Raw genomic sequence first — 22,595 nt, 5'->3', positions numbered from 1 at the left:
TAAAAAAAGAATATTAACTGAGCAAATCAATACTATATATAATAGGGTTGTGATGAACCTTAACAAAAAAGAGAGAGTCTCTCATGTAACCGAAGACATTATGTAACAAACATTTATTCGACCGATGCTGCACTTTTTAAATACATGGCAAACATTTATTAGATGATTGATTTTATTAAAACCATGTCTTAATTGCAAGAGAATATTTCTACGGAATGGACACCATAAGATCAATTTTGATAACATCTTTCTTTTTTGGATTAAATCATAGGAAAACTAATGAAAAGGGCTTGAAAACTTTGAGTTTTAATGATAAGGACAAAATAAAGGGTAAAGTGAATAGTACCAGGATTGACTTTTTAGTGTAAAAATGTGGTTTTTCGTTAAAGTGAACAGTACCAGGTGCTTTTCGTTAAAGTTCCCTTAAATCATTGACAATGGGCTTTATACGCTACACACTGTAATAGTGTGCACCCTCAACGCCCTTTTTTGTGAAAACCTGGCTTTCTAAGATGGGGTCTGCTCATAGTTCAAAAGTTTAACAATTCCAGGGAAGCAAAATGAAATATTCAGACGACCAGAGACTGAAACGATGAAAACACAGTCGAGAAAAGTTGACAGAGAAAGGAAGCTAGGAAAAGAAAACTTAGCATCTTCATCATGTTGTCGAACATCATATAGATTGGTGGCAGAACAACAATCAAGTCCCAATATACGGTCTGAGAAAGGACTTCTCATTTCTAATTAAACTCCATCCACAAAAATTTTATAAGCATGCATCAAGAAACGAAGAGAAGTCATGATTTGAGTTATTCACAACAAATATTATGAACATAAACTCACATGTCTTCTACACAAAGTATTACACGCTAAAATATGATAGGACACGTTTACTTACATTTTCGGGAAATTATTCTGGTATAGGATAAAACCCTTGTTACGAGTCCCTTGTTAATGATATCTTGTTGAAATTGGGAATCAAACACATATTTACAACATGACACAATATTTTCATTCCTAATCTTTTAGATAATGAAGGATAGTATGTTAGGAATGAGAATGACATCTGTTGAAAATGAGTCACACATTAATGGGAGGAGGGACCTTGCATGGACTTATTAGAGGTTAGGCTACTCCCCATATTGCCAATTGGTTTTATGGTGAAACCTCAACTTTCTTTATGGTATCAGAGTAGGTTGTCCCACGTGTGAAGCCAAATTGCCACATGTGCTCCCGTCACCCCGTTGTGTTGTCCACATATTAGGCTCGAAAATTTGCCACACGTGAGGGGAACGAGTTATACATTGATAGGAGGAAGGCCTTGCATAGACTTATAAGAGGTTGTGCTACTTTATATATTGTCAATTGGTTTTATGGTGGAACCTCAATTTTCTTTATATACGGGCCATCTTTGTATTCCATACCTAATAAGCAAACATGCTCTTATCGTCATATGTAGTTTACGGATTTTTACTCTGGTATACAAGGAACTTACATGCTATAGTTGCTTCAGTAAATTACTCAGCTTATGTTGACGCCTCATTTGTATTTGCTCGGCAATCAATTACTGCAGGCTGACAATTTCTTCCTGATGACACCATCGTTTTTTCCCTTGCACCGATACCCGCCTGGACGGATGACCCAACAGGTGGACAGGAGCATGGTAAATCGGTTTGACAATGAAGTCCCATTGCCCCAACACTAGACTGCAGATTACACTGGCTTTCCTTGAAATAAGTATTACTGTTCAATTGTTTTTGGAAGGGGAAAGCACCCAACTCATTATCAATCATTCGTCTAAGTTCCAGCACAAGGCCTTTCAGCCTTAAAAACTCAGCTTCAAGAGTTGCCTGTGCCTGTATTTTCCCAACAAGTTGCTGGTTCAACACCTGCAATTTCCTGATTTCCTCTTCTAAATACGCTGCGTGCGCCTTCTTTTTGTCCCTGTACTTTCGAACGGCTTCTCTATTGCCCAGAGGCCTTCTTCTTCGTGGTTTCGGGATGGAACGCTCTTTATTCTTACTATCATCATCGTCATCTTCGGACGAAAGAACTTGAGTGTGTGTGTGGTAGCAAGTATGTGTATGGGCAGCATCAGGGCCAGGCGGGTTGCAAGTGTGAGTGTGAGTGCATGTCTGCGTGTTCAGAATTTCATCAAAAAATGTATCTACAGAAGTTGAACCTGGAAAATTGCTAAAGCAATTGGGATTTGGAAGAAAAGCATGGTCTGAAGCAACCACCTCCCCATCATCCATGTTTTCTTTGATTCCTTGAAATAAGAACTACTTCAAGCTAAACAACACAAGAAATATGTATCTGCAAAATAAACAATTGGGCCAATTCCCATTTTATTGGTATACAAATTATAATAACTTGAAGCATAATTAAACCAAACTTAGTTCTTACTCAAAAGTATGAGGTTTTGACTGCAGGTACGGATCCGGAATTCAAAATTGAAGTGAGATGAACTTTGAAGACAAATTTCATTAGCGAAAGGAATTTATCAAAATTTCGGCGGAGTCTCCTTTAGCTGCATCCAAATAAAATACAATTCAAGAATATATACAAGCAACAGATCCCTCTGAAAAATATTCAGTTAACTTATTTGAACATATAAGCATAAAATCAACCATGAGCTGAAACCAGAAGTAGAAAGTAATTGATAAATTCGATTCCACAGGTGGTGAGGAGAACAACTTCAAGTGGGGCAATAATATATGATGGAACAGAACAGAATATAAAAAGCAGACTTTCGTTGCAGAATATATGAAAAGCAAGAAGACGAGGCAGAAAACTGTGGAATTCTTTGTGAAAGCAGTATGATTTAGTTACCTGATTTTTGCCTAGGATTCTGTGAACATGATCGTTTAGAAGTCAAACACTCCAGCACTTTTGTTGGAGGATAAAATGTCAAACATCTACAGTACTAACTGGTGCAGTTTTATTCCCGGTCTTCAGATACTACACATGACATATTTTATATTTTTATATGTGCCAGTGTCACAGTGTATTACGTTTTTTTCAGATCGGGAGCTAATTTCCACACTCATTTTAAATTCTCACACATTTATCTTTATTTAGGTTTAAACAACATTTCCCTTTCAGTTTCTTCCTTTAAATTGGGTTTATTCTCGTACTTTGTGGCCATAAAATGGCCTGTTTTAAACTTCTTTGGTAACAGTTTTTAATTTACAAATAAAATGAAAACTGAAAGTTGTTTGGCAACTGATATAGATTTCCTTTATTTGTGGAACTTGTAAATAAAATTCTTTTTGCTGTCGACTTGTGAATTAGAGGTCATAAAATGAAAGGGAATGTGACAAAACGGTCGTCGTATTTTTTGGAGGAGAAGAATTTTGGGTTGGTAGGATGGTCCGAAGGTTCCAAGGCTCGGACGAGATCTGCAGCCGAGAGTAAGAGTAGAGTCGTCGAGTCCAAGTCGGGAGATTCAAACTGAATTGCCTCGGATGGTCCAAAGACTCGGCAGATTGGAGATGGACAGATAAGTGAGCTTGGCAGCCGCAGACGCTCTTCTGGAAATGAGTAATAATACTGTTGTTCTATATTGTTGTTGGAGTCGTCGAATTCATGATGGTATCATACCACATCATGAGTTTTCCAAAAAGAAAATTGGTGCTAATTACCGATGTCAATTTCAATCAATGTTTTAAAAGGCGAAGGCGCAGCTGAGATGTTTTATGGATAGTCCCGCCTAGACAAAAGCCTTGAGACTTGAGATGAAGCCTTCTGCGACCTAGATAATTAAGGACCTATATGAGTTATAAAAAATAGGGCACTGCTATGGTTTATAAAGAAAAGGGTTAAAGAAAAGGGAGACTGTTGTGGATTATATTAAAAAAAAAAAAAAGGACTTGTGGATTATTTAAAGTATAGAGCCGAAACGATGTCGTTTTGGACTAAATTATCCAAAAAAAAAAATTAAAAACTTGACCAAAACAACATTGTTTTAGCCCATGTCTTAAAAAAATGAAAATAAAAAAAACCTTTTTCGCAATCATCTTCAAAGATGCTGCTGCTGCAATTGAAGGGGGGGAAAAAGTGCAAAGCCTAGGGGCCCAACCTTTGACTTCGAGGGGTCCCAAAAAATTTCAAGGATTTTGACCGCCTCAGAACGCCCTAAGGTGCGCCTCAATAACATGTAGGCGAGTTTTCGCCTACTCCCATTGGGCAGACCTCACCCCGGCCCCCCATCCAAAGCCCTCTAGACGCGCCTTGGGGTGCGTTTTTTATAACAGTGATTTCAGTACAAATGAGAATACTGATTTGATGCCAACACCCATGCTAATCCCAATCTAGATTATCCGATACTCCTAAATACCATAAGAAAGTCCGTGATGACAAATGAGTCTTCCCTTCTAGTAGGAAAAGTATGTTTTGAAACGTTTGTAGAAGTTTTTCTTTTTGTACTCGTCATGAGGTTTTTCATAAGTTTGTCAAATAGTGATCGATTGTAAAGAAGAATGACTTCTTACATTTAATGAGTCTAAGTAGAGTTCGTATTTAAAAAATTGGAGCCAAATAACAAACAGTACTTGACCTGAATTCAATGAATGTGAGACGGGAGGTGCTTTGAGCAAGAAGATGCTTTGTATTTACATCTTGGCTGTAACAAGGTCACAGCTACGGGCAGCGAATGTAAGCCGCTCGTCCTTCGTCAGTCGTAGTGCTGCTGCAATTTTTTACAAAGCGGGGTGATTATATGAACTTGTAAGTGTGGAAATAGTGCTAAAATATGAACGTAAATTTGTCAGGAAATGAGAAGCATACCTGAGAAAACTTCTGTGTTTCTCATTATCTTAATGCCATTAACTCATATGCACATAGGGGATGTTTTCAATCTTGGACCAATCCTCTCCTTTGTCTCGTTCACACCGATGCAGCAGAAGAGGGCAGCGATGAATTGATAGGTGACAAAGCGTTGCTGGCAGCCCCTTCACTGGCAAATATTGGAGCTTATCACACTCCCTGATAACCAATTTGTGAAGCGAGGAGAGATTTTCAAGCACCTCCGATATGGATCCAAGATCTGGGAGTCTTTGGATGATGAGGGATGTTATATTGTTGGGAAGAAGGTACTCGTTTGAGAAGGATACAAGGCCAGGAAATCCACCGACGGTGAGATCATGAAGAGAGTGGAGTTTGTGAAGCTTCCATTCATGTATGGGATTGAGCTTTTCACAATCTGTAACTGTGAGTAATCTTAAACTGGTGGGCAGACCTTGCTTTGGCAAGGAGATGAGATTAGAACAACCAGATATCTCAAGTTTTTGCAAACGTTTAAGTTTGTAAATGAACTCCGGTAGGGACTTGAGCTCCTCACATTCAGAAATTATAACTGATTTTATGTTTGCTGGCAACCCGCCTTTCGGAAAACTCTCAAGAAAGGGGCATCCAGTTACTTGCAAGATTTCCAGATTCAGGAGGTTGAGAAGGCTGGATGGCAAGGTCCAGAGTTTAGAGCAGTCGCTGATCTCAAGGCGTTCAAGTGTTCTGGGTAGCTCACCCCTTGGGAATGACATGAGAGAGGGACAGTTGTCTATCTCCAAAAACTGAAGCGTCATGTTGTCTTTGCACGTCAAACCCTCCGGCAATGATTGCAGGCTTCTGCAATAGCAAACTTTTACATGTTTGAGGGTGGGAGGCAAGTTTCCTTCCTCAAGAAATGATGTCAAAGAAGAACATTTACGTATCTCCAAGTACTCAAGGCTATTGTTGTTGCTCATCACCTCCTTCTGAAGGCTCTTCAAACCAGCACAATCACTGATTACAAGACGCTTAAGCATGGACGGCAACCCTGTATCTGGAAATGATTCAAGCGTTGGACACCATTCAATTCTCAACTCTGTAAGACACTTCAGTTTGTAGAGCTCATGTGGAAACTTCACCAGGCTTGGAGAATGTTTCAAACTCAAATATTTAAGCACAGGCGGGAGCTTATCCGCTTCATCTGGCAAGGCAATGAAATTAGGACAATTGGAGATGGTCAAGCGTCCAAGGGATGCAAGACCTGCCAGTCCCAATCTCTCAATTGACAAGAATTCAAGTTCGAGAAAGCTATCAATACTCAACTCTTCAAGTTTTGTGAAATGTTGCACCAAGCCCTCAGGCAGAGACTTGACATGTGAAACATTATTCAAGTGCAGAGAGGTTAGTGAGCTTAGTTCCATCATGCATCCAAGTAGTTCAACACTAGAATCTAACACAGACAATGTAATAAGGCCCATTAGCCTTGGAAGTGCAGCCAAATTTTTACAACCATCTATCTCTAGATATTCCAATGAAGGAATCGTAACAGGAAGTTCATCAAGCTCACTACAACCTACGAGAACAAGCTGTCGAAGGCTTGGGAATTCTGCAGGTTCCAAGTTTCCAAGTCCAGAAAGACGAGAAAAAGTAGTTAAAGCTGCACAGTTCTTGATGCGCAACTTTTTCAGGGAGGAAAATCCATGCGAGAACTTTCTTAACTTCGGACATCTGAATATGGAAAGCTCACAAAGGCCAGGAAATCCATCGAGTCTTCCATCTTCTATAGATGACCATTCCTCCCACTCTTTCATGTTCTCAAATCTCAAAGTCTCCAACGACGGAAATGGAATTCGATAATCATCACCATCCCCAAAAAATTCAAGTCCAACATGATTTATTCCATCCATTCCTTCAATTACAAGGTCTTTAAGAGAAGGTAGTTGGCCAAGGGATGGTAAAGATGTGCACTTTGTGCAACCGTAAAGATGCAGATATACCATGTTACTGAACATAGGATCAGTCATCCAACTTGGAAATTCGGTACCACCATAGTACTTGATGGTGAGTTTCTTCAGGTTTTCATGAGGCTGTAATGCATCGAGTACATCCGTCTCAATTTTTTCAGTTCGTGAACTATCACCATTGCTGCTCCAATCCAGAACTAGCTCATCAAGATAATTTTTTGCCTCCAATTTGGCCTGAATTGCATCTCGAACGCTGCCCACCTCATGCAAACCAGAAATGGAAAGGGAACCTCGAAGATGTGACAAATCCTTGAACTCAGCTATCCCTGATCCGGTGGCTTTCCCCACAACAAAATCTGACAGCATTTGAAGGTTAGTCAATCTTCCCATTCCCAGAGGCATACTTTTCAGGTTAGTTCCAATAAGGTTGAGATGCCGTAAATTCTTAAGGTTTCCCATATCTGTAGGCAGTGTGGTAAGGGATACACATCTAAATAATATCAACGTCTGCAGATTGTATAGGCTGCTTGTTGACTTAGGTAGCTCTTCTATTTCACAATGAGATAGATTAAGGTAACGAAGACTTTTCAAATTGCCAATTGAATCTGGCAACTTAGCTATGAGATAACCACTAAAGGATAACACCCGCAAGAATCTCATTTTTGGCATCATATCACGAGGAACCTTGTCAGTTATGCTGCCAAGACTGAACCCATGCAACGGATGTAATGGTAGAAATGTTCGCAAACACTCAACTTTGCTGAATGGCTCAAATTTCTGAAAAACATCTTCAGGATTGCGAATGTATGACAAGTGACGAGTTTTTGTGGGCAGCTCACTATTACTCTCTGCATTTTCCTCCAACCTGAAAAATGTTTTTCCAGAAACAGATTGCGCTAGATCATGGATGAGGTCATGCATCACAAATCGTTTCGCGTCATTGAGGTAATGTTGGATGAAGGACCTAGATAGTAATTCCGAAACATATCTTCCAGCTACATCTTCTATTCTTTTATTTCCATCTGGCTCCACAAAACCCTCGGCCATCCATAGCATGACTAACATCTCTATCTCATATTCATAGTCCTTAGGAAACATTGAGCAATAAGCAAAGCATCGCTTCAAATTCCCAGGGAGGTAATGGTAGCTTAACCTTAGCACTGGTAGAATGTTGTTGTCCGGAAGTTCCCACATCTTGCTTTTCAAGATATCATTCCAGAAATTCTCATCCATTTCAGGTTCAGCACGCAGAAGACCCCCAAGTGCCTTCACAGCCAAAGGCAACCCTTTACACTTCTCTACAATTTTCTTGCCAATCACTTTGAAGTTTCCATAGGCATCTAAACTTCTGTTATTAAACACAATTTGTTCAAATAATGACTGGCAATCATTTTCCGACAATGCCTTCAAATTGTAAGGTACAACAGTGCCCACACCCACAGTTGATGCAACACTTTCAGAGCGTGTTGTTATTATAATTCTACTCCCTGGAGCGCCAACCTTGAAAGGTATCATTAATGCATCCCAACCTTCATCATTCCGGACATCAATCCAGACGTCATCCAAAACGACCAAAAATTTCTTCTTGTCCAACAATTTTTTCAGATTTTCTTGAAGTAATTCCAGATTGTTTGTGCTTGAAGTACTCTTGGTCGCCGACTCAACAAGTGTTTTAATTATCCTGCAGACATTAAATACATCAGACACACAGGTCCAAGCTTTCAAGTTAAAATGCTGACCCACGACCTCATCATTATACACAATTTGAGCTAGTGTTGTCTTTCCCATGCCTCCCATGCCTACAATTGGAACTATGGAAATCCCATCATCATTTTCCTTACCCAAATCCAGCAACTTGACTATTTCCTCCTTATCAAACTCTCTGCCATAAACATGAGATTCATTAACCATTGGAGTTGTCGGCAATCTATCAATCCCAGACGACATCCCTCCAGCATCTTCTCTCAAACGAAGAATATCTTTTTGCTTTGCAATTTCATCTAATCTTTTTATGATCTTTTCCAACTTTGGCTCTACACGTTCCTTAAATGGATTCAGAGCATTACCAACGTCTTTCATCTTAAAGTCCAGGCTTTCCTTGACTGTTTCATTTGCATTCAAAGAGTCACAGACATAGTTCAATGCCTGATTATTGTATTGCGATTCAAGCGCATCGTTAGCAAGCTCATCCACAATGTCCTCAGCATCATAGGCCGCAACCCTGACCTCTTCAATCCAAGCTTTGACATATAAGTCTTTGACTTGCTTCTCCTCAGCATGATTGAGAACTGCATGAATTATGTGCAAATTTGTCTTGAGCTTTGTTAAGAGCGAGCCGTCCAGTTTCCACTTGAGGAAAAAATCAATTACATCTTGATTGGCCAACTTGTTAAGCAGCAGGCTTACAGAAGCAGATTCAAAGGCTCTTCTCAAAGGCATGGTTGCAGTTTATGTTTCTGAGGAAATGAGAGATAGAAAGAGGGAAGGGGAGTAAGTCAAATGAGATACAGAAAGACATAAATGTATAGAGAAAGAAAGCTGTCAACTTGTTGCTTTGTAGAATTGTAGTATATGCCATATATTGCTTAAGCTAACTAGCAATTTAACCTTTAATTCGGACAATTTCGTCAACCAAGCCCGAGATTTTTCATTTTTTATTTTGAAAAAAGGCATAAAATGTACTTGATTTATCTGCCAGAAAGGAGAAAAAATTATTGCACTTCAATATTTCAGAAGAAAATTGTTGGTTGAAGACAAGTGGTGGTGTATTCATTACTGGGGGAAACTTTCTTGAGCTATTTGGACAACATTAGAATAACCAAGGATGTGACAAAGTAAATAACAGAGAAGAGAGCAATGCTCGTCCTCACGCCCCAAGCCGATCCCAAAAATGCACGCTCAATCGCCGTAGCATTGTATTCCCAATTTCCCAAGTACCCTCGAGTAAGCATGTTCATGGTCTCTTGCTGTATAGCAAGCATGTTGCCCAATAAGTTTTCTTAAATTTATAAATTACCACTGCACTTTCTAGCAACTACAGTTGGAACCCTCTATTTTTAGAAAATCATCAAACTGCCGCAAAAGTAAATTCAAATTTATAAAATGGCTCTGTGCACTGCAGAAAACAGTACAGCAGCAGCAGGGACATTTTTTCCAGATTTTTTACTTGTTCTTCATGCAAAAAACTACCCATTACATAAATTCCAAATTCACTATCAAGTAACTAACCAAAAATTAATTTCGAATTTTTAACTCAATTGGTAAAAATCTCCAACTAAAAGAACAATTCCTCATTGGAATTGTACATAACGGATTAGAAACTTACCCAAAAGTATCAATCGAGTCCCCAATTCGTCAAATTAGCTTCCCGAGCTCATAAGCAACTCAAACAACACTTCAAGTTACAAAATTATCTCAATTAGATTAAATCTCTGAATTGAGGATATTTCTAAAACGGACCAAAACAAAAACAAACAAACAAACAAACAAAAAAATACCTTGATATTTAGAGCTCGTTTCGTGGATCTCGTGGTTGAAAACGGCATCAAATTTGGGCTTGTATTTTGAGAATTATAAAGAAAATAAGATCTTGGAGGAGGAGAGGAGAACAGAGACTTCGTCTCTTTGCTGCTTATGGTCTTCACGAAGAAGAAGAATGGATCTCTTCTCTCCCTAACTAACTCACCAGGTCAACTTTTCATTTTTCAATTCTTTTGGGAAAAATTAAGGGAGTATTAACGAAAAACTCACGGGACGGTTTATTTTAATAAAAAATTACACTTTTACACTAAAAAGTCAAATCTGCTACTATTCATTTTAGCATTTATTTTGTCCTTATCGTTAAAACCTAAAGTTTTCAAGCCATTGTCATTAGTTTTCCTAAAAATTAATGAAAAACTCATCGCATCATGCAGAAACAGTCTGAATACTTCAAGAAGAAATAGTGACAACCATGAAAAAAAATAAAGTTTTAACGAAATATTGCTATATTTACTATTTATTTATAACATATTTTTGTCATTTTGGTTAAAATTTAAAATTTCCAAATATTTTCCATAAGTTTTTCTTTGGAAAAAAAAAAATTCTGTAAATAATTGTACTCTTGTAACTCTTTGAAAAGTTATTTGTAATCTTGCAATCTCGTATCTGTATAAACTAAGGCCTTCCTTCATTCACAAAAAACACACGAGAAAAACATAAACTCCTCAACCCTCACACCGAGCAAGTATTCAAAGCTTTCTTCCACACTTTGTAAACTTTCATCTCTGTAACCTTCCATATTTTTGTAATCCATATTATATTAATTAAAGAGCAAGTGTACATATTCAAGTAAGCAATTCTCCAAGCTTAAGTAAGCTCTCTCTTTTCTTATAGAGTGTTTGTTTAATTAGACTTCCAGTCCAAAACAGGAAAACATTATTGTAGTTTAGTGTTGACTTGCTAACTTACGATCATACTTTGCTTGAGTAGTCTGTTACAGTTGAATGATTGTCATATAAATAACTAGACATTAATTATGAATACCTATGAGTTCTCAATACCTCTGATTCAGCCATGTGGCCTTATACCTGCATTGTGAATGGTTTTCATGCCAAAATATGTTAAGATTCATGTACATGATTTTATGTTTATTTATTATAATGGTCATCTAACTAGACATAAAACCTTGCACATGAATATACCTAACCATTATCAAACACGATGAACTACCAAGCACATGAATCGAGTCCCCAATACAAAGTGATGTCGCGATTGAAGATAAGCCATTATCAAACACGAGGAACTACCAAGCATGTGAACCCGGACGACAAGATGAGTCAACTACATATTCAAATGTTATTTATGGAACCGAATACATGGTTATACCATCCATGTTTGAAGAAGTTTGTGCTCCTCATGTTAAAGATTATATGTGATTATCTAGCTTTGTGATTCCTAGTGTCAGTGTCAATTTAAAGACGAATTCGCAGTTGAGTTTCTTTCAAGTGGAGAAGTCTAATGTAAGATAAGATATAGGTCAATTTCATCGAAGAAAGATGAGAAAAAAATGTTTCAAATTCTAGAATAGAAGAAATAAAGCAGAGAAATATTGAATTCAATCTATGACTACAGAAAATGCAATAAGAAATCTTCTGGAATCAAAATTGGACGTGTAATACATTGTTTTAAAGAGAATTGCAAGAAGAACAAGACTCATGGTTACCATGACCTCATCATGTTTAACGCAAAAAAATGATGTTTTTCAGCCTCCTAAACAACGTTTAATGTTTGTAATAAAATAAAACTTCCGGTTTTCCGTTTGATTTATGTCATTTCACTTCCTCAAATACCCATGAACTTTCCAGGGCTGAGTTTTAAGTCTCTATTGGAGCCTTTTGGCTTTTATTGTAATGTGGATTCAAGAATTAGTCAAATAAACCTTTTTGTTTTCTCCTAATTCTGATGGATTCGAGAATATTGTTTTTTTGGGGTTTACGTTTGTGTCTTCGTTAGCTTGTGTTAAAAGATAATGCACAGCAGCAAATGCAGGAAATATAGCAAAGGTAAGAGAAGCTAAACTTGCTCAATCCCTCGATAATCCAGAAGGTGAATTATCAATGAATACATAAAAGGAATGTTTTAATGATATAGGAAATCTTAATGAAACAGGAAACAACTCCAAGAAATCAGGAGATATCATCTGTCATGTGTTGCGTCAAAGGAGGTTGTTGTGGCGAGTTGAGCTGAGCTAGTCAAAGTGAGTGAAAGGAGATATATGTTAATTTATGTGTAAAATGACGTTTTTGTGTTTATAATTTTCTCACATGAATATAACATGAGCAGAATAAATAAAATATCATATAAAAAATCTAACGGCATGAATGATTTTGGCTAATTATGAAAGTCTAGAGGTAATTTGCTAAAATTAATTCAGAAAGAAATTATCACACCTCACAAGTTCGATTCGAGTGAGAAATCAACAAATAGGTCTTTTTCAAACTTAAGTGCATTAAACGTGTCAAACAACACAAAGAAGAGGAAATAATATATCCATTTGCGTAAAGAAATAGCTCGCTTAGGCGCACTCTGCTGCGACCCACAATACGTGTTAGCACTGTACCCGAACCGGCAGCGTATGATATATTGCCCTTCGATTTTGCTAAGCGATTGGACCCACTGAAACATGATTGATTGGCGCTTGGAATCCGATTGTAGGTATTGGAATCTATTTCAGTTGCAGAGGAACATTGCTTTTGAAGAATCTGGTTGAACCAATGATATTGATGTTACTGTCTTCTCTACACTTGTCTTTTTCTCAATTTTTTTATTGAATGAATTGTAGCAATTATCTCTCAACTTTAATCAAATTAGAGCAATGATCTCTCAATTAAAAATTCATTACCATTGGTCACTCAACTCATCAAAATGTATGTTATGGTCCCTTTCATCAATTTCGTCAAAGTTCTGTCAAAATGAGTTATGATGGAAAGATCATTGCTACAATTGAAGTCCCTCAACTCATCAAAACGTATAACTATGGTCATTTTCGTCAACTTCGTTAGAATTTTGTCAAAACGAGTTATGTTGGAAGGATTATTGCTACAATTGGGTTAAAATTGAGAGATCATTGCTCGAATTAGGTTAAAGTTGAGAGATCATTGCTCAAATTAGGTTAAAGTTGAGAGACAATTTCTCCAGTTAGATTAAAGTTGAGGACCAATTGTAATGAATTTTTAGTTGAGGGACCATAGCTGCACGTTTTGATGAGTTGAGTAACTAATGGTAATGAATTTTTCGTTGAACAACCATTGCTCCAATTAAGTTAAAGTTAAGTATATATTGCTACAGTTTACTCTTTCTTATTGCTTCCTTTGTTTTTTTTTCTCTGCTTTTTCTACCCAAACCTTTTTGTAAAATCCAATCTTGTTTTTCTTTGTTGGACCGCTAACCTGTTTACTAAGAAAATAAAAGCGCTCCAACGTTAATCAGTTAGTAATTTAATATAAAGTTAATTATGCTTTTGTGAGCACTTTATAATATTTCTTTTCATAATTTGACCGTTCTTTGTTTTAGATCCTCATTCAAAATCACTTTTAAAAAAATAATCTTAATTAGAAATCCTCGAGCTATTCGATTATTATCGTGAACATTTCATTGTGTTTTCGACAACACTTGGTTTGTCAATTATTTTGCCACAATCAGATATTAAAACACTTTTTGATTTGAAACATGGAAAAATGTTATGGAACAAGCACAAATACATAATTAGCTTCAAATTAAGTTACTAACTAGTTGAACGCTTCGTGTTTAGGAGAAGGTTATAAAACAAATGTACAAGTAATTTCATCACAAGGTACTAAACTTCTCTTGTGTTTTTAGGTCGGTAGAGGGGTGTGGGGTTTAGTTGATTAACGGACAATTAATTATTCAACACAATTTTTGTAAGTCACTCTCTTTCCTTGTCTCGAAAGGAAGAAGAAGCGTTTAAGCAACTCCCTCTCCCTCTCTCTCTCTCTCTCTCTCTCTCTCTCTCTCTCTCTCTCTAGATTCTGGCAGAATCTCCTAAATACTTGGAGAAGACTGACTGAGCATCCCACGAATGCCATCGCAACTGTTATGACACTTCTCTGCTGAATTTAAAGGTAACCCAACAGAGAAAAAGAAGAAGAATTTCTATTAAGTTATTTATCTTATACTGTTTTTAGGTGTTAATTTATAAGTTAATGATTGATAAATTGATTAGAAATTCTGTTCATATCAGATTTGGTTGATGTTTGCAGAATATATTTAGTGGATATGGAAATACTCTCGTACAGTTCTGCACCGTGCTGTGATGCTGTAAATTTAAGGGGAAAATTAGTAGAGAAGAGCTCAAATTTATGTCGATTCGGGCTCCCAGATGTTAGTAAAAAAGGAGTTTGTGGTGTTCAATTTGATCCCAGAAGCGAGCTTTTGAGGTGTTACAGTTTAGATCGGTCTTTCTTGAAGCAACTAAGATACCGGGGAGGTTTTAGGTCATTGAACACCAGTGAAAACTTCAAGCATGTTGGTCCGGTTTTATCAAGTGGAAGCTCGAATGGCTTTGTAATTGGCGCGGATGAGGATGCAAATGTTTCAGAAACGGCGGAATCCGTTACTAAGGTTTCGATTCCTGGTCTACCGGATGAATCCAAAGGCGAATTTGGTGCCCCAGTGAGTAGTTGTTTTTGGGAATGGAAGCCCAAGTTCAATGTGCATTATGAGAAAGCCGGATGTGAGAACTTGGGATCCCCTCCGGTGCTGTTTCTTCCTGGTTTTGGGGTTGGCTCTTTTCACTATGAGAAGCAACTGAAAGATTTGGGGCGTGATTTTAGAGTGTGGGCAATTGATTTCCTCGGCCAGGGTAGGTCATTGCCCTTTGAAGACCCTGCCCCTCGTATTAGTGAAGAAGGTTTGTCAGACGGGCAAGATTTAGCGTGGGGTTTTGGAGAAAAACCCGAACCATGGGCAAGCGAGCTTGTCTACTCTATTGACTTATGGCAGGATCAAGTTCGTTACTTCATAGAAGAGGTAACACTATAGCTCATGGCACCTCTGTTTGTTAAAGTTTGGGAAGCATTTTTGATGACTTGGTCTATTTCCTTTCTTCTCTTTCCATTGTTGTTTATGCTAATTTGAGCATCTTACATGGCTCCTTTGCTTGAGTTTGTATGACTTCTACTTTTTTGCGGCGAAATAACATCTAATTTTAGTTTTTTTTTTTTTTTTTTCCATATGAGAAGTAGCTTTCTTCATCACTTCCCGGACTGTTGTTACTCATGAGCAATATAAATGCAACCATTCTTCTTTGCAGGTAATCGGTGAACCTGTCTATATTGTGGGGAACTCGCTAGGAGGATTCGTTGCTTTGTATTTTGCCGCATGTAACCCTCAGTTGGTGAAAGGTGTTACCTTGCTGAATGCAACTCCTTTCTGGGGATTTTTACCTAATCCCGTAAGATCTCCAACACTAGCAAAAATATTCCCGTCTGCAGGATCATTTCCTTTACCTGCCAGTGTGAGAAAGATCACAGAAATACTGTAAGTTTTTAAAGCTGGCAAAATTCTTGGGGGTATGTTTTATGATTCAGGTCGTAAGTTAGTATATAAACTGCTCTAATTTGCTTCATTGGTTTCAGTTGGCAAAAAATAAGTGATCCTCAGAGTATTGCAGAGATACTCAAACAAGTTTATGCAGATCATTCTACAAACGTTGACAAAGTATTTTCCCGTATACTTGAGACGTCAGAGCATCCAGCTGCTGCTGCATCATTGGCCTCGATTATGCTTGCTCCTCAGGGAAAATTATCCTTTAAGGAGGCTTTGGCCAGGTAGACAATACAAGGGTTTAACTTATATGCATGAAGACAATTTTGTATGTGCTTTCGTTTTTCTGGTGCAAGTTAATTGAGAAGCACCAGTACATTTTTTTCTGTAGATGTCAAATGAACAACATACCAATTTGTCTTATGTATGGAAAAGAAGATCCATGGGTGAAGCCTATTTGGGGCCTTCAGGTGAAGCAACAGGTGCCTGAAGCTCCATATTACGAGATTAGTCCCGCTGGTCACTGCCCTCATGATGAAGTTCCGGAGGTAAGCAGTTAACTAATTAGCACGAAATATCCTTGTTCGTGCATTGAATACTTGCTATTTCAGGAATAGTTGGAATATATTATCGCTGTTATATATTTTTTCATTTGGATACACATTAAAAGTTTGCGTATTTTAGATCAGTAATGTAGGAAGAGAATGTACATAAACCATATTCGCCATCAGCTTTTCGTTGGAGCACTTTCGATTGGATTTTTGGATTTCCTGCTTGATGATTTCCTTTCTTGTTTTGTGTTCTTAGAAGACTAATTGTCATTGTCCTGTAGGTTGTGAATTACTTGTTACGCGGGTGGATCAAAAACCTAGAGACTGAGGGTTCAGTTGCATTACCTTTGCTTGATGCCCCTGAAGGTATGCCGAACAACCTTGCCAAGGACTTGGAATTTCTCAGAGATGGATCGGAAAAGTCAGTAAACGTGCGGTTCTTCGCATCCAGGTTCTCACTTTGGGACATGATAAGTTCTTATATCAGATTCATGAACCTGCAACGAAGATAATGTAGATATAGAAATCTGACAAATATATTCTTTTGTTAATATACATATTCCACGTATATAAAGTTGTCATATGTTTTACTTGTCTCTTCCAATCTACTCACTCCATCCAACGACCTTTCATGCTTCCCACCCTTTATAGAGCATCTGGGTAAAACTAGCTTCTTAAAACTGATTTGTAAAGAACAAAAATTCTATCCAGGGCACGCTGGCTGTGGGTGTGGGCCGCAACCCGTATTGATAGCGTATTGACAACGTATCTTTATGTGGATACTGTATCGTCATTAATTGTACTATCATTATACTGCCAATATGGTGGGGATAGGTTATGTGCAACTTATGCGAACAATCATGTGCGTAGGAGAGCATTTCTCTAGTAAAGAAATGGTGCTCAAGAGCTCTTAAATTGCTGTAAGAATTGGGTCGTAACATTTCACCGTGCAAAACACCGCGCTTTTGCACCCTTTGGAGACTAACTTGGCAGTGCCATAGCAGTGGCACAGCAGATTTGCAGTGACAGACTGTGAACCATACCTTCAAGAAATTGATCATCTCTCCCTCCATTTGCTATCTCTCTCTTCTTTTTTTGTTTGTAACCTTTTGGATATTTATAGGCAGGCAATATTTCAATCTTTTTTCCATTTTCTTCTTCTTCTTTTTTTAATTTTTTTTATTTATTTTCGAACCAAATTAAACATTAACATTATTTTAAAAAATATATATCAATTTTGTCACGCCACATATTATTATCCCGAATTACATTAAAATTCTTGTCTTGTACTTTTTCTCAATTTTTATTTTTTAACCAAGTTAATATGGACTGTTAGATTCATTTAATTTTCAAGACAGTGTACCAGATTGTGCCATGTGGACAAAATGGTCACTTTCCTTTTCTTTTTTTGTTTAAACAAAAAAAATGGCTGAAGTAATGAGGACAGTTGGAAATCCAACAGCCCAGATTCTATCACGTTTTAGACAACTTGCAACGCAAGCCTCACGATGCTTTTTTGTCACATGACGGGCCACCCACGAGCATTGTACGCGTCTGACTTAGAATTTTTTTTTGCACATGGCCGAACTCATGCTGGCATCAGATCAAACTCGGGCAAAGAGTCTGGCTAAAATCGCCACCTGGGCTGGTCAGGCAATTGTAAGCCCATGAACTGCCTGACTTTTTGGACTGGGGTGGAGATGGTAGAAATTGAGTAAGAGAAGACTTGCTCGAGAGTAACCCCACCCCATTTTGGCAAGAATTGACCCATCAATTAAAGAAATTTTTTATTGTTACCGGAACACGAGTAGTACACCTTATATTTCGATCTCACTAAAAAATCACTCCATTAATTAGACAAAGACAATTATTCCCTTAATAAATACTAATTTGCCTAGGGGATCAACAAAACTCAAATTTCAACCATCTTTTGTTTGGGTCAATATAATATGCTTATATACAATAACGACACCGCACAAACAGTTGCAGAACACGACACCAACAAAACCCAATTTTCAACCAACTTTGGTCCTGGAAATTTCATATAATCGAAGTCACGTATATTTCATCACACCAAACTCTCGTCTCTCCCATTCAATCCATCCAGAAAACCAAAACACAGAGTCGAAATCTCGATTTTACTTTAATGGGGTACCTTTCCTGCAGAGCTCAATCAGCCATCTCCGTCGCCAATTCCCAAACCTCATCGTCCAAAACCACCGCCACCGCCACCCCGGAAAACCCCATCAAGATCCAACACTTCGACTACAGTGATCTTGTCGCCGCCACCAATGGCTTCTCCGACCAGAAGCTTTTAGGCAAAGGCAGCCATGGCTACGTCTACAAAGCTGTGCTCCGCGGCCGTCTTGTTGCCGTCAAAAGACCCTCGAGAGCTCACAGCCAGAGACTCCGACCCACCTCGTCTTCTGGGCCGGAGACCGCCAACGAGGTCGACAACGAGCTCGAGATCTTGTCCAAGATTCAGAGTCCGAGGCTGGTCAATCTTTTGGGGTTTTCGAATGATTCGAAAGAAAGGCTTTTGGTGGTGGAGTTCATGAGCAACGGTACGCTGTACGATGTTTTGCATTCGAGTACAAATCGGCCTCCGAATTGGGGTCGTAGGATTAGATTAGCTTTGCAAACATCTAAGGCAATTGACATTTTACATTCATCGAACCCACCTGTAATTCATAGAGATATTAAGTCTGCTAATGTTTTGATTGATCGTAGTTACAATGCCCGGTTGGGGGATTTTGGATTGGCTCTGAGGTACTGCCAGTTCGACGAGTATAGGCTCCGGTCCACCCCGCCGGCGGGGACGATGGGGTACTTGGACCCTTGCTATGTGACCCCTGACAATTTGAGTACTAAAACTGATGTTTTTAGTTTTGGGATTTTGTTGTTGGAGATTATAAGTGGTAGGAAGGCTATTGATGTTGGGCATTCTCCGCCTTCGATCGTTGATTGGGCTATCCCGCTTATAAAGCGAGGGAAGCTGATAACGGTTTATGATCCGCGAATTGTACCTCCTAAAGACCCTGTTGTGAGGAAGCAATTAGCTGTGATTGCAGCCAAGTGTGTGAGGTCTTGTAGGGAGCGTAGGCCATCGATGAAGGAGGTCGTGGTTTGGCTTACTGGGTTGAGTAAACTGGTTCCCCTGCATTCGTGGAATGGTTTTAACAATCCATGTACAATGGTAGAGACCATGGGGCGCCCGGTTGAGTCAAGGAATGCACATTTGACTTCGAAGCTAGAGGGTGTTGGAGAAGAGAATTTGGAAGCCCTAGAAGCTAAATTGACTAGGCAAGCGTTGAGGAATTCGCGGCGAGTTTATTCAGATTTGGGGTTTAGCACCAATTTGATGGAGCTTATGGCAGGTACTGATGGGGAGTCAGAGTTCCATGGTAACGCAGATGGAGATGACTCCAGTTCAAAATCGGCGAATCTGGTTTCTAGATTTGGTAGTGCAAGATATATTGGTAGGAGTAATCAATCAACTCCTGGTAATGGGAAAGGAGTCCCTGATTTGATGCAAAATCATTCTTTTGGGAAAAAGTCATTTACATGTTCAAGGAGAGATGATGCAATGCCTCATATGAGCGGCAATTCTCGTGCAGCTGCTGGTATACAGCTTGCTGCATAAATTTGATTTATGTGAATAGAACGAAGGCATGTAAGCTTTCTTGCTTGCAAATTTTACATTGATGCAGATTTGTTGCTCTCTTATTTGTTCTTGGTTTTGCTTCCTCACGTCTTGTGAATCGTTAATTTGTTAATGTGTTGTTAATTGATCTCCCCAATTGTAAGTTGTTTGATCATTTTTATTTTTTGTCTTGTAATTTGTTTAATGTCGACGAATGATATGAAGATTTTTGTAGTCTGAAAGTTCACATATGTCAAATGCCAAGTGATACCGCTTTTGATCTTTGTAGTTCTGCATCTTTGTTACCGCATTGTTCAAATTTCCAGGATCCTTAGGATTTGCCGAGTCAAGAGTAATGTTTTGAAGAACTGTGGCTCGGTGCACTGCATATGCCTTCAAGTTTTGTAATGTCTGTTTTTGGTTCAAGTGTGTGTGCATCCCACGAGATTTATGTTTAGTTGTGAGCCTCATAGATGTCTATGCGACTTTGTTTTTTTGTTAGGCTTTGATTGGTGTCCACGTATTCGATAATTCACTGGATTCAATGCGTGTCAAAGGAAGCAATGGATACTTTTGTGGAAGCAAAATTTTTGTTCAAGTTGAAAGTTGAAGATGTACAAGTCACGAAGAAAACGTCTCTTCTAGTCCACACGAAATTGTAGAATGGTATCAATCTACAAGTTTTATTTTTATTTTTATTTTTGACCAAAATTTCCCATGCTTCGAAAATTACTCTCAATTTTTTTTCCATATTTTAGTACGTATTCTTGCAACAGAAGCCATGAAAGTGTATAGTGCATCATGATGAAAAGCTTTATGTTATTTTGGCAGAAACGTGCCCTTTTGCTCATCTTTATTGTATTGATTGTTTCCCCGCATCATTGCAATCTCAAACTAATTAAATTATAAACATTTTTACTCATCACTAATCATCATCAATCGGACTCCTCATTTGAAAGTGCTTTTAAAATCGCTAAAAGTGGTTTGATGAAAATATTTTTGGAATCAATCTTTAATAAACTGCAAATGAACCCTAGAAAAAAAACACTTGAAGTGCTTCATGGAAGAAGCACATAATTGATGTTTCTTGCTCGAAGCACTTCAAGTGTTTGTGGAACCCAAGTCATTTTAAAGCATTTCCAAACGAGTCTTAAATAATTATTTTTATCTGAGTTTCTCCAATCTCTCATTTTTTTTCTTAATCTTTGACCCGAAGTAAATACCCATTTGAAAGCACGATTTAAGTTGGATTTTTCCACAATACAAATTCACGTTGCGTAAAAAACGCAGATGTAGCTGGTAGATGCACGACTTAATTCTTCTCTTTGAAGGTATAGATTAATCATGCTTTATTGACTCGTACTTGGATTAAATGAGAAATCGCAAGCACTCGATGATGATACCGTGTACATGTAACATGGTAGACAATTTGTTGCTTCTAGATGGGTTTGACATTAGGTCGACAAGGTAGAATTATTTTCAACCAAGAATATATCGAAGGGCTCAACTTAGATCATATCACTTTGAATTCTTGTTTGACTCTCTTACAGTATCACACTGTTGCTTTGTTTACCCATCATGAAAATGCCTAGTCTTGTCAGTTAATTTAATCTGTAACAGTCCCTTTACTTTTACTGTTCAATTTCCTAATTTCTACCCCTTTATTGACACCGATCTCATATACTAAATAGCTAGTTTACTAATACGTAATCGGATTAAGAAAAATTAAATTAAGGGGGAGTTGAAATGCAGGTAAAGTAAGAATTTGACTTCTCTGTCTGAGTAATCCCATTCTGAGATTAGGTGGACGCTTCTGATGCCCTAAATGCTAGTAAATGCTCCAATGCGTCGTGAAGAGTGCGATTTTGTTTCTTCCCACTCTAATCTCGTGTGGTAAATACACCATAAGTGCTGATAAATCAAATTATTATTGACTCTTCGTAGATAAGTCTCATGTAAATAAATCAAATACATACACGCTTATTACATTAATTACTATGGCTATTATTATTCTTCTTTATCTCACAGCATTTTGAGTTCGAACACTCTTTTCCTATGTCTAACATAAAATAAAGTAAAAATATCGTTAGTAATAAAGAAGAGAATGGTCAAAAGAAACTCTTCATTTTGTTGTGAGAAGCTTGTTTTATGACGCATTTTCCGGGAACACGAGTGTTCTGCGGGTCCAAGAAAAGGAGTGGACAGGTGCAAAAACACTAAGTTTAAGAGCACTCGCATGGATTTGTAGCAGCAGCCAAACATTCTCTTTATGTTGTAGGCATGTAGCTGTGGCTATATATACTGTTTGTTTCCCTTTGGACTGGATAAAACAATCAAGTACAAGACAAACTGAATTTTGAAAGATATCAAAAGATTCCGGAGCACTGCTAGCTTGCTCTCCAAACATGGTTTCAAACTGAATTGTGTTTTCAGCTGTTTGGCAGCAAGTAGAAACAAGCATATTAGGTATCCCTTTGTCAAGGCTTTACAGCTACTTCTTGGCCTCTACTTTTTTTAAATTCTGAAACTCGATAGGCCTTATATCACTGTAGCCTAGCGTGTGGTGCGGTTTGATTTTTTGGCTCAAATTCATTGTTCGGTGATGCAATTCACACATCAATTTTT

The 22,595-nt window shown here is 38.1% G+C and overlaps 4 protein-coding genes across 9 annotated transcripts; 2 read left to right on the top strand and 2 right to left on the bottom strand.

Annotated features, from left to right (window-relative positions):
• Positions 1–1,065: 1,065 nt before the first annotated feature.
• LOC126628439 (basic leucine zipper 19-like) lies at positions 1,066–4,209 on the bottom strand. Of its 2 annotated transcripts, XM_050298118.1 has the most exons (3): positions 2,407–4,209; positions 2,241–2,316; positions 1,066–2,135 (listed from the first exon to the last, which is right to left on the bottom strand). In XM_050298118.1, the coding sequence occupies exons 2-3, from the start codon at positions 2,253–2,255 to the stop codon at positions 1,527–1,529; spliced, it is 624 nt and encodes a 207-aa protein (XP_050154075.1). In that variant the 5' UTR covers positions 2,256–2,316; positions 2,407–4,209; the 3' UTR covers positions 1,066–1,526. The 2 variants fall into 2 exon arrangements, with proteins under 2 accessions (XP_050154075.1, XP_050154074.1); XM_050298117.1 differs by having other exon boundaries at positions 1,066–2,316.
• Positions 4,210–4,439: 230 nt separating this feature from the next.
• Positions 4,440–10,452, bottom strand: LOC126628430 (putative disease resistance RPP13-like protein 1). Of its 3 annotated transcripts, none has more exons than XM_050298108.1 (4): positions 10,229–10,452; positions 10,057–10,125; positions 4,789–9,187; positions 4,440–4,690 (listed from the first exon to the last, which is right to left on the bottom strand). In XM_050298108.1, the coding sequence occupies exon 3, from the start codon at positions 9,168–9,170 to the stop codon at positions 4,827–4,829; it is 4,344 nt and encodes a 1,447-aa protein (XP_050154065.1). In that variant the 5' UTR covers positions 9,171–9,187; positions 10,057–10,125; positions 10,229–10,452; the 3' UTR covers positions 4,440–4,690; positions 4,789–4,826. The 3 variants fall into 3 exon arrangements, with proteins under 3 accessions (XP_050154065.1, XP_050154067.1, XP_050154066.1); XM_050298110.1 differs by having other exon boundaries at positions 4,440–4,687; XM_050298109.1 differs by having other exon boundaries at positions 10,057–10,100; positions 10,230–10,452.
• A 3,728-nt stretch (positions 10,453–14,180) lies between these two features.
• On the top strand, positions 14,181–16,923 carry LOC126628429 (pheophytinase, chloroplastic-like). Of its 2 annotated transcripts, none has more exons than XM_050298107.1 (6): positions 14,181–14,353; positions 14,473–15,260; positions 15,544–15,770; positions 15,869–16,060; positions 16,168–16,324; positions 16,609–16,923. In XM_050298107.1, the coding sequence occupies exons 2-6, from the start codon at positions 14,508–14,510 to the stop codon at positions 16,837–16,839; spliced, it is 1,560 nt and encodes a 519-aa protein (XP_050154064.1). In that variant the 5' UTR covers positions 14,181–14,353; positions 14,473–14,507; the 3' UTR covers positions 16,840–16,923. The 2 variants fall into 2 exon arrangements, with proteins under 2 accessions (XP_050154064.1, XP_050154063.1); XM_050298106.1 differs by having other exon boundaries at positions 14,182–14,353; positions 14,492–15,260.
• A 1,260-nt stretch (positions 16,924–18,183) lies between these two features.
• Positions 18,184–20,820, top strand: LOC126628428 (serine/threonine-protein kinase-like protein At3g51990). 2 transcript variants are annotated; one of them, XM_050298105.1, is made up of 2 exons: positions 18,184–20,000; positions 20,473–20,820. In XM_050298105.1, the coding sequence occupies exon 1, from the start codon at positions 18,474–18,476 to the stop codon at positions 19,968–19,970; it is 1,497 nt and encodes a 498-aa protein (XP_050154062.1). In that variant the 5' UTR covers positions 18,184–18,473; the 3' UTR covers positions 19,971–20,000; positions 20,473–20,820. The 2 variants fall into 2 exon arrangements, with proteins under 2 accessions (XP_050154062.1, XP_050154061.1); XM_050298104.1 differs by having other exon boundaries at positions 18,185–19,996.
• The last annotated feature ends 1,775 nt before the right edge of the window (positions 20,821–22,595 follow it).

Source organism: Malus sylvestris, chromosome 7 (genome assembly GCF_916048215.2).
Source record: "Malus sylvestris chromosome 7, drMalSylv7.2, whole genome shotgun sequence".
Lineage (NCBI taxonomy): Eukaryota > Viridiplantae > Streptophyta > Magnoliopsida > Rosales > Rosaceae > Malus > Malus sylvestris.
Note: the sequence above shows the minus strand (reverse complement) of the source record. Positions and strands in the feature narration are given on the sequence as shown.

What these genes read in the sequence shown, in the direction of transcription:
- LOC126628439 (XM_050298117.1), bottom strand. Translation starts at nt 2,255, where the DNA reads ATGGATGATGGGGAGGTGGTTGCTTCAGACCATGCTTTTCTTCCAAAT.
- LOC126628430 (XM_050298108.1), bottom strand. Translation starts at nt 9,170, where the DNA reads ATGCCTTTGAGAAGAGCCTTTGAATCTGCTTCTGTAAGCCTGCTGCTT.
- LOC126628429 (XM_050298107.1), top strand. Translation starts at nt 14,508, where the DNA reads ATGGAAATACTCTCGTACAGTTCTGCACCGTGCTGTGATGCTGTAAAT. An exon ending in AGAAAGATCACAGAAATACT is followed by an intron (nt 15,771 to 15,868) that starts GTAAGTTTTTAA and finishes CATTGGTTTCAG; the next exon opens with TTGGCAAAAAATAAGTGATC. An exon ending in CTCATGATGAAGTTCCGGAG is followed by an intron (nt 16,325 to 16,608) that starts GTAAGCAGTTAA and finishes ATTGTCCTGTAG; the next exon opens with GTTGTGAATTACTTGTTACG.
- LOC126628428 (XM_050298105.1), top strand. Translation starts at nt 18,474, where the DNA reads ATGGGGTACCTTTCCTGCAGAGCTCAATCAGCCATCTCCGTCGCCAAT.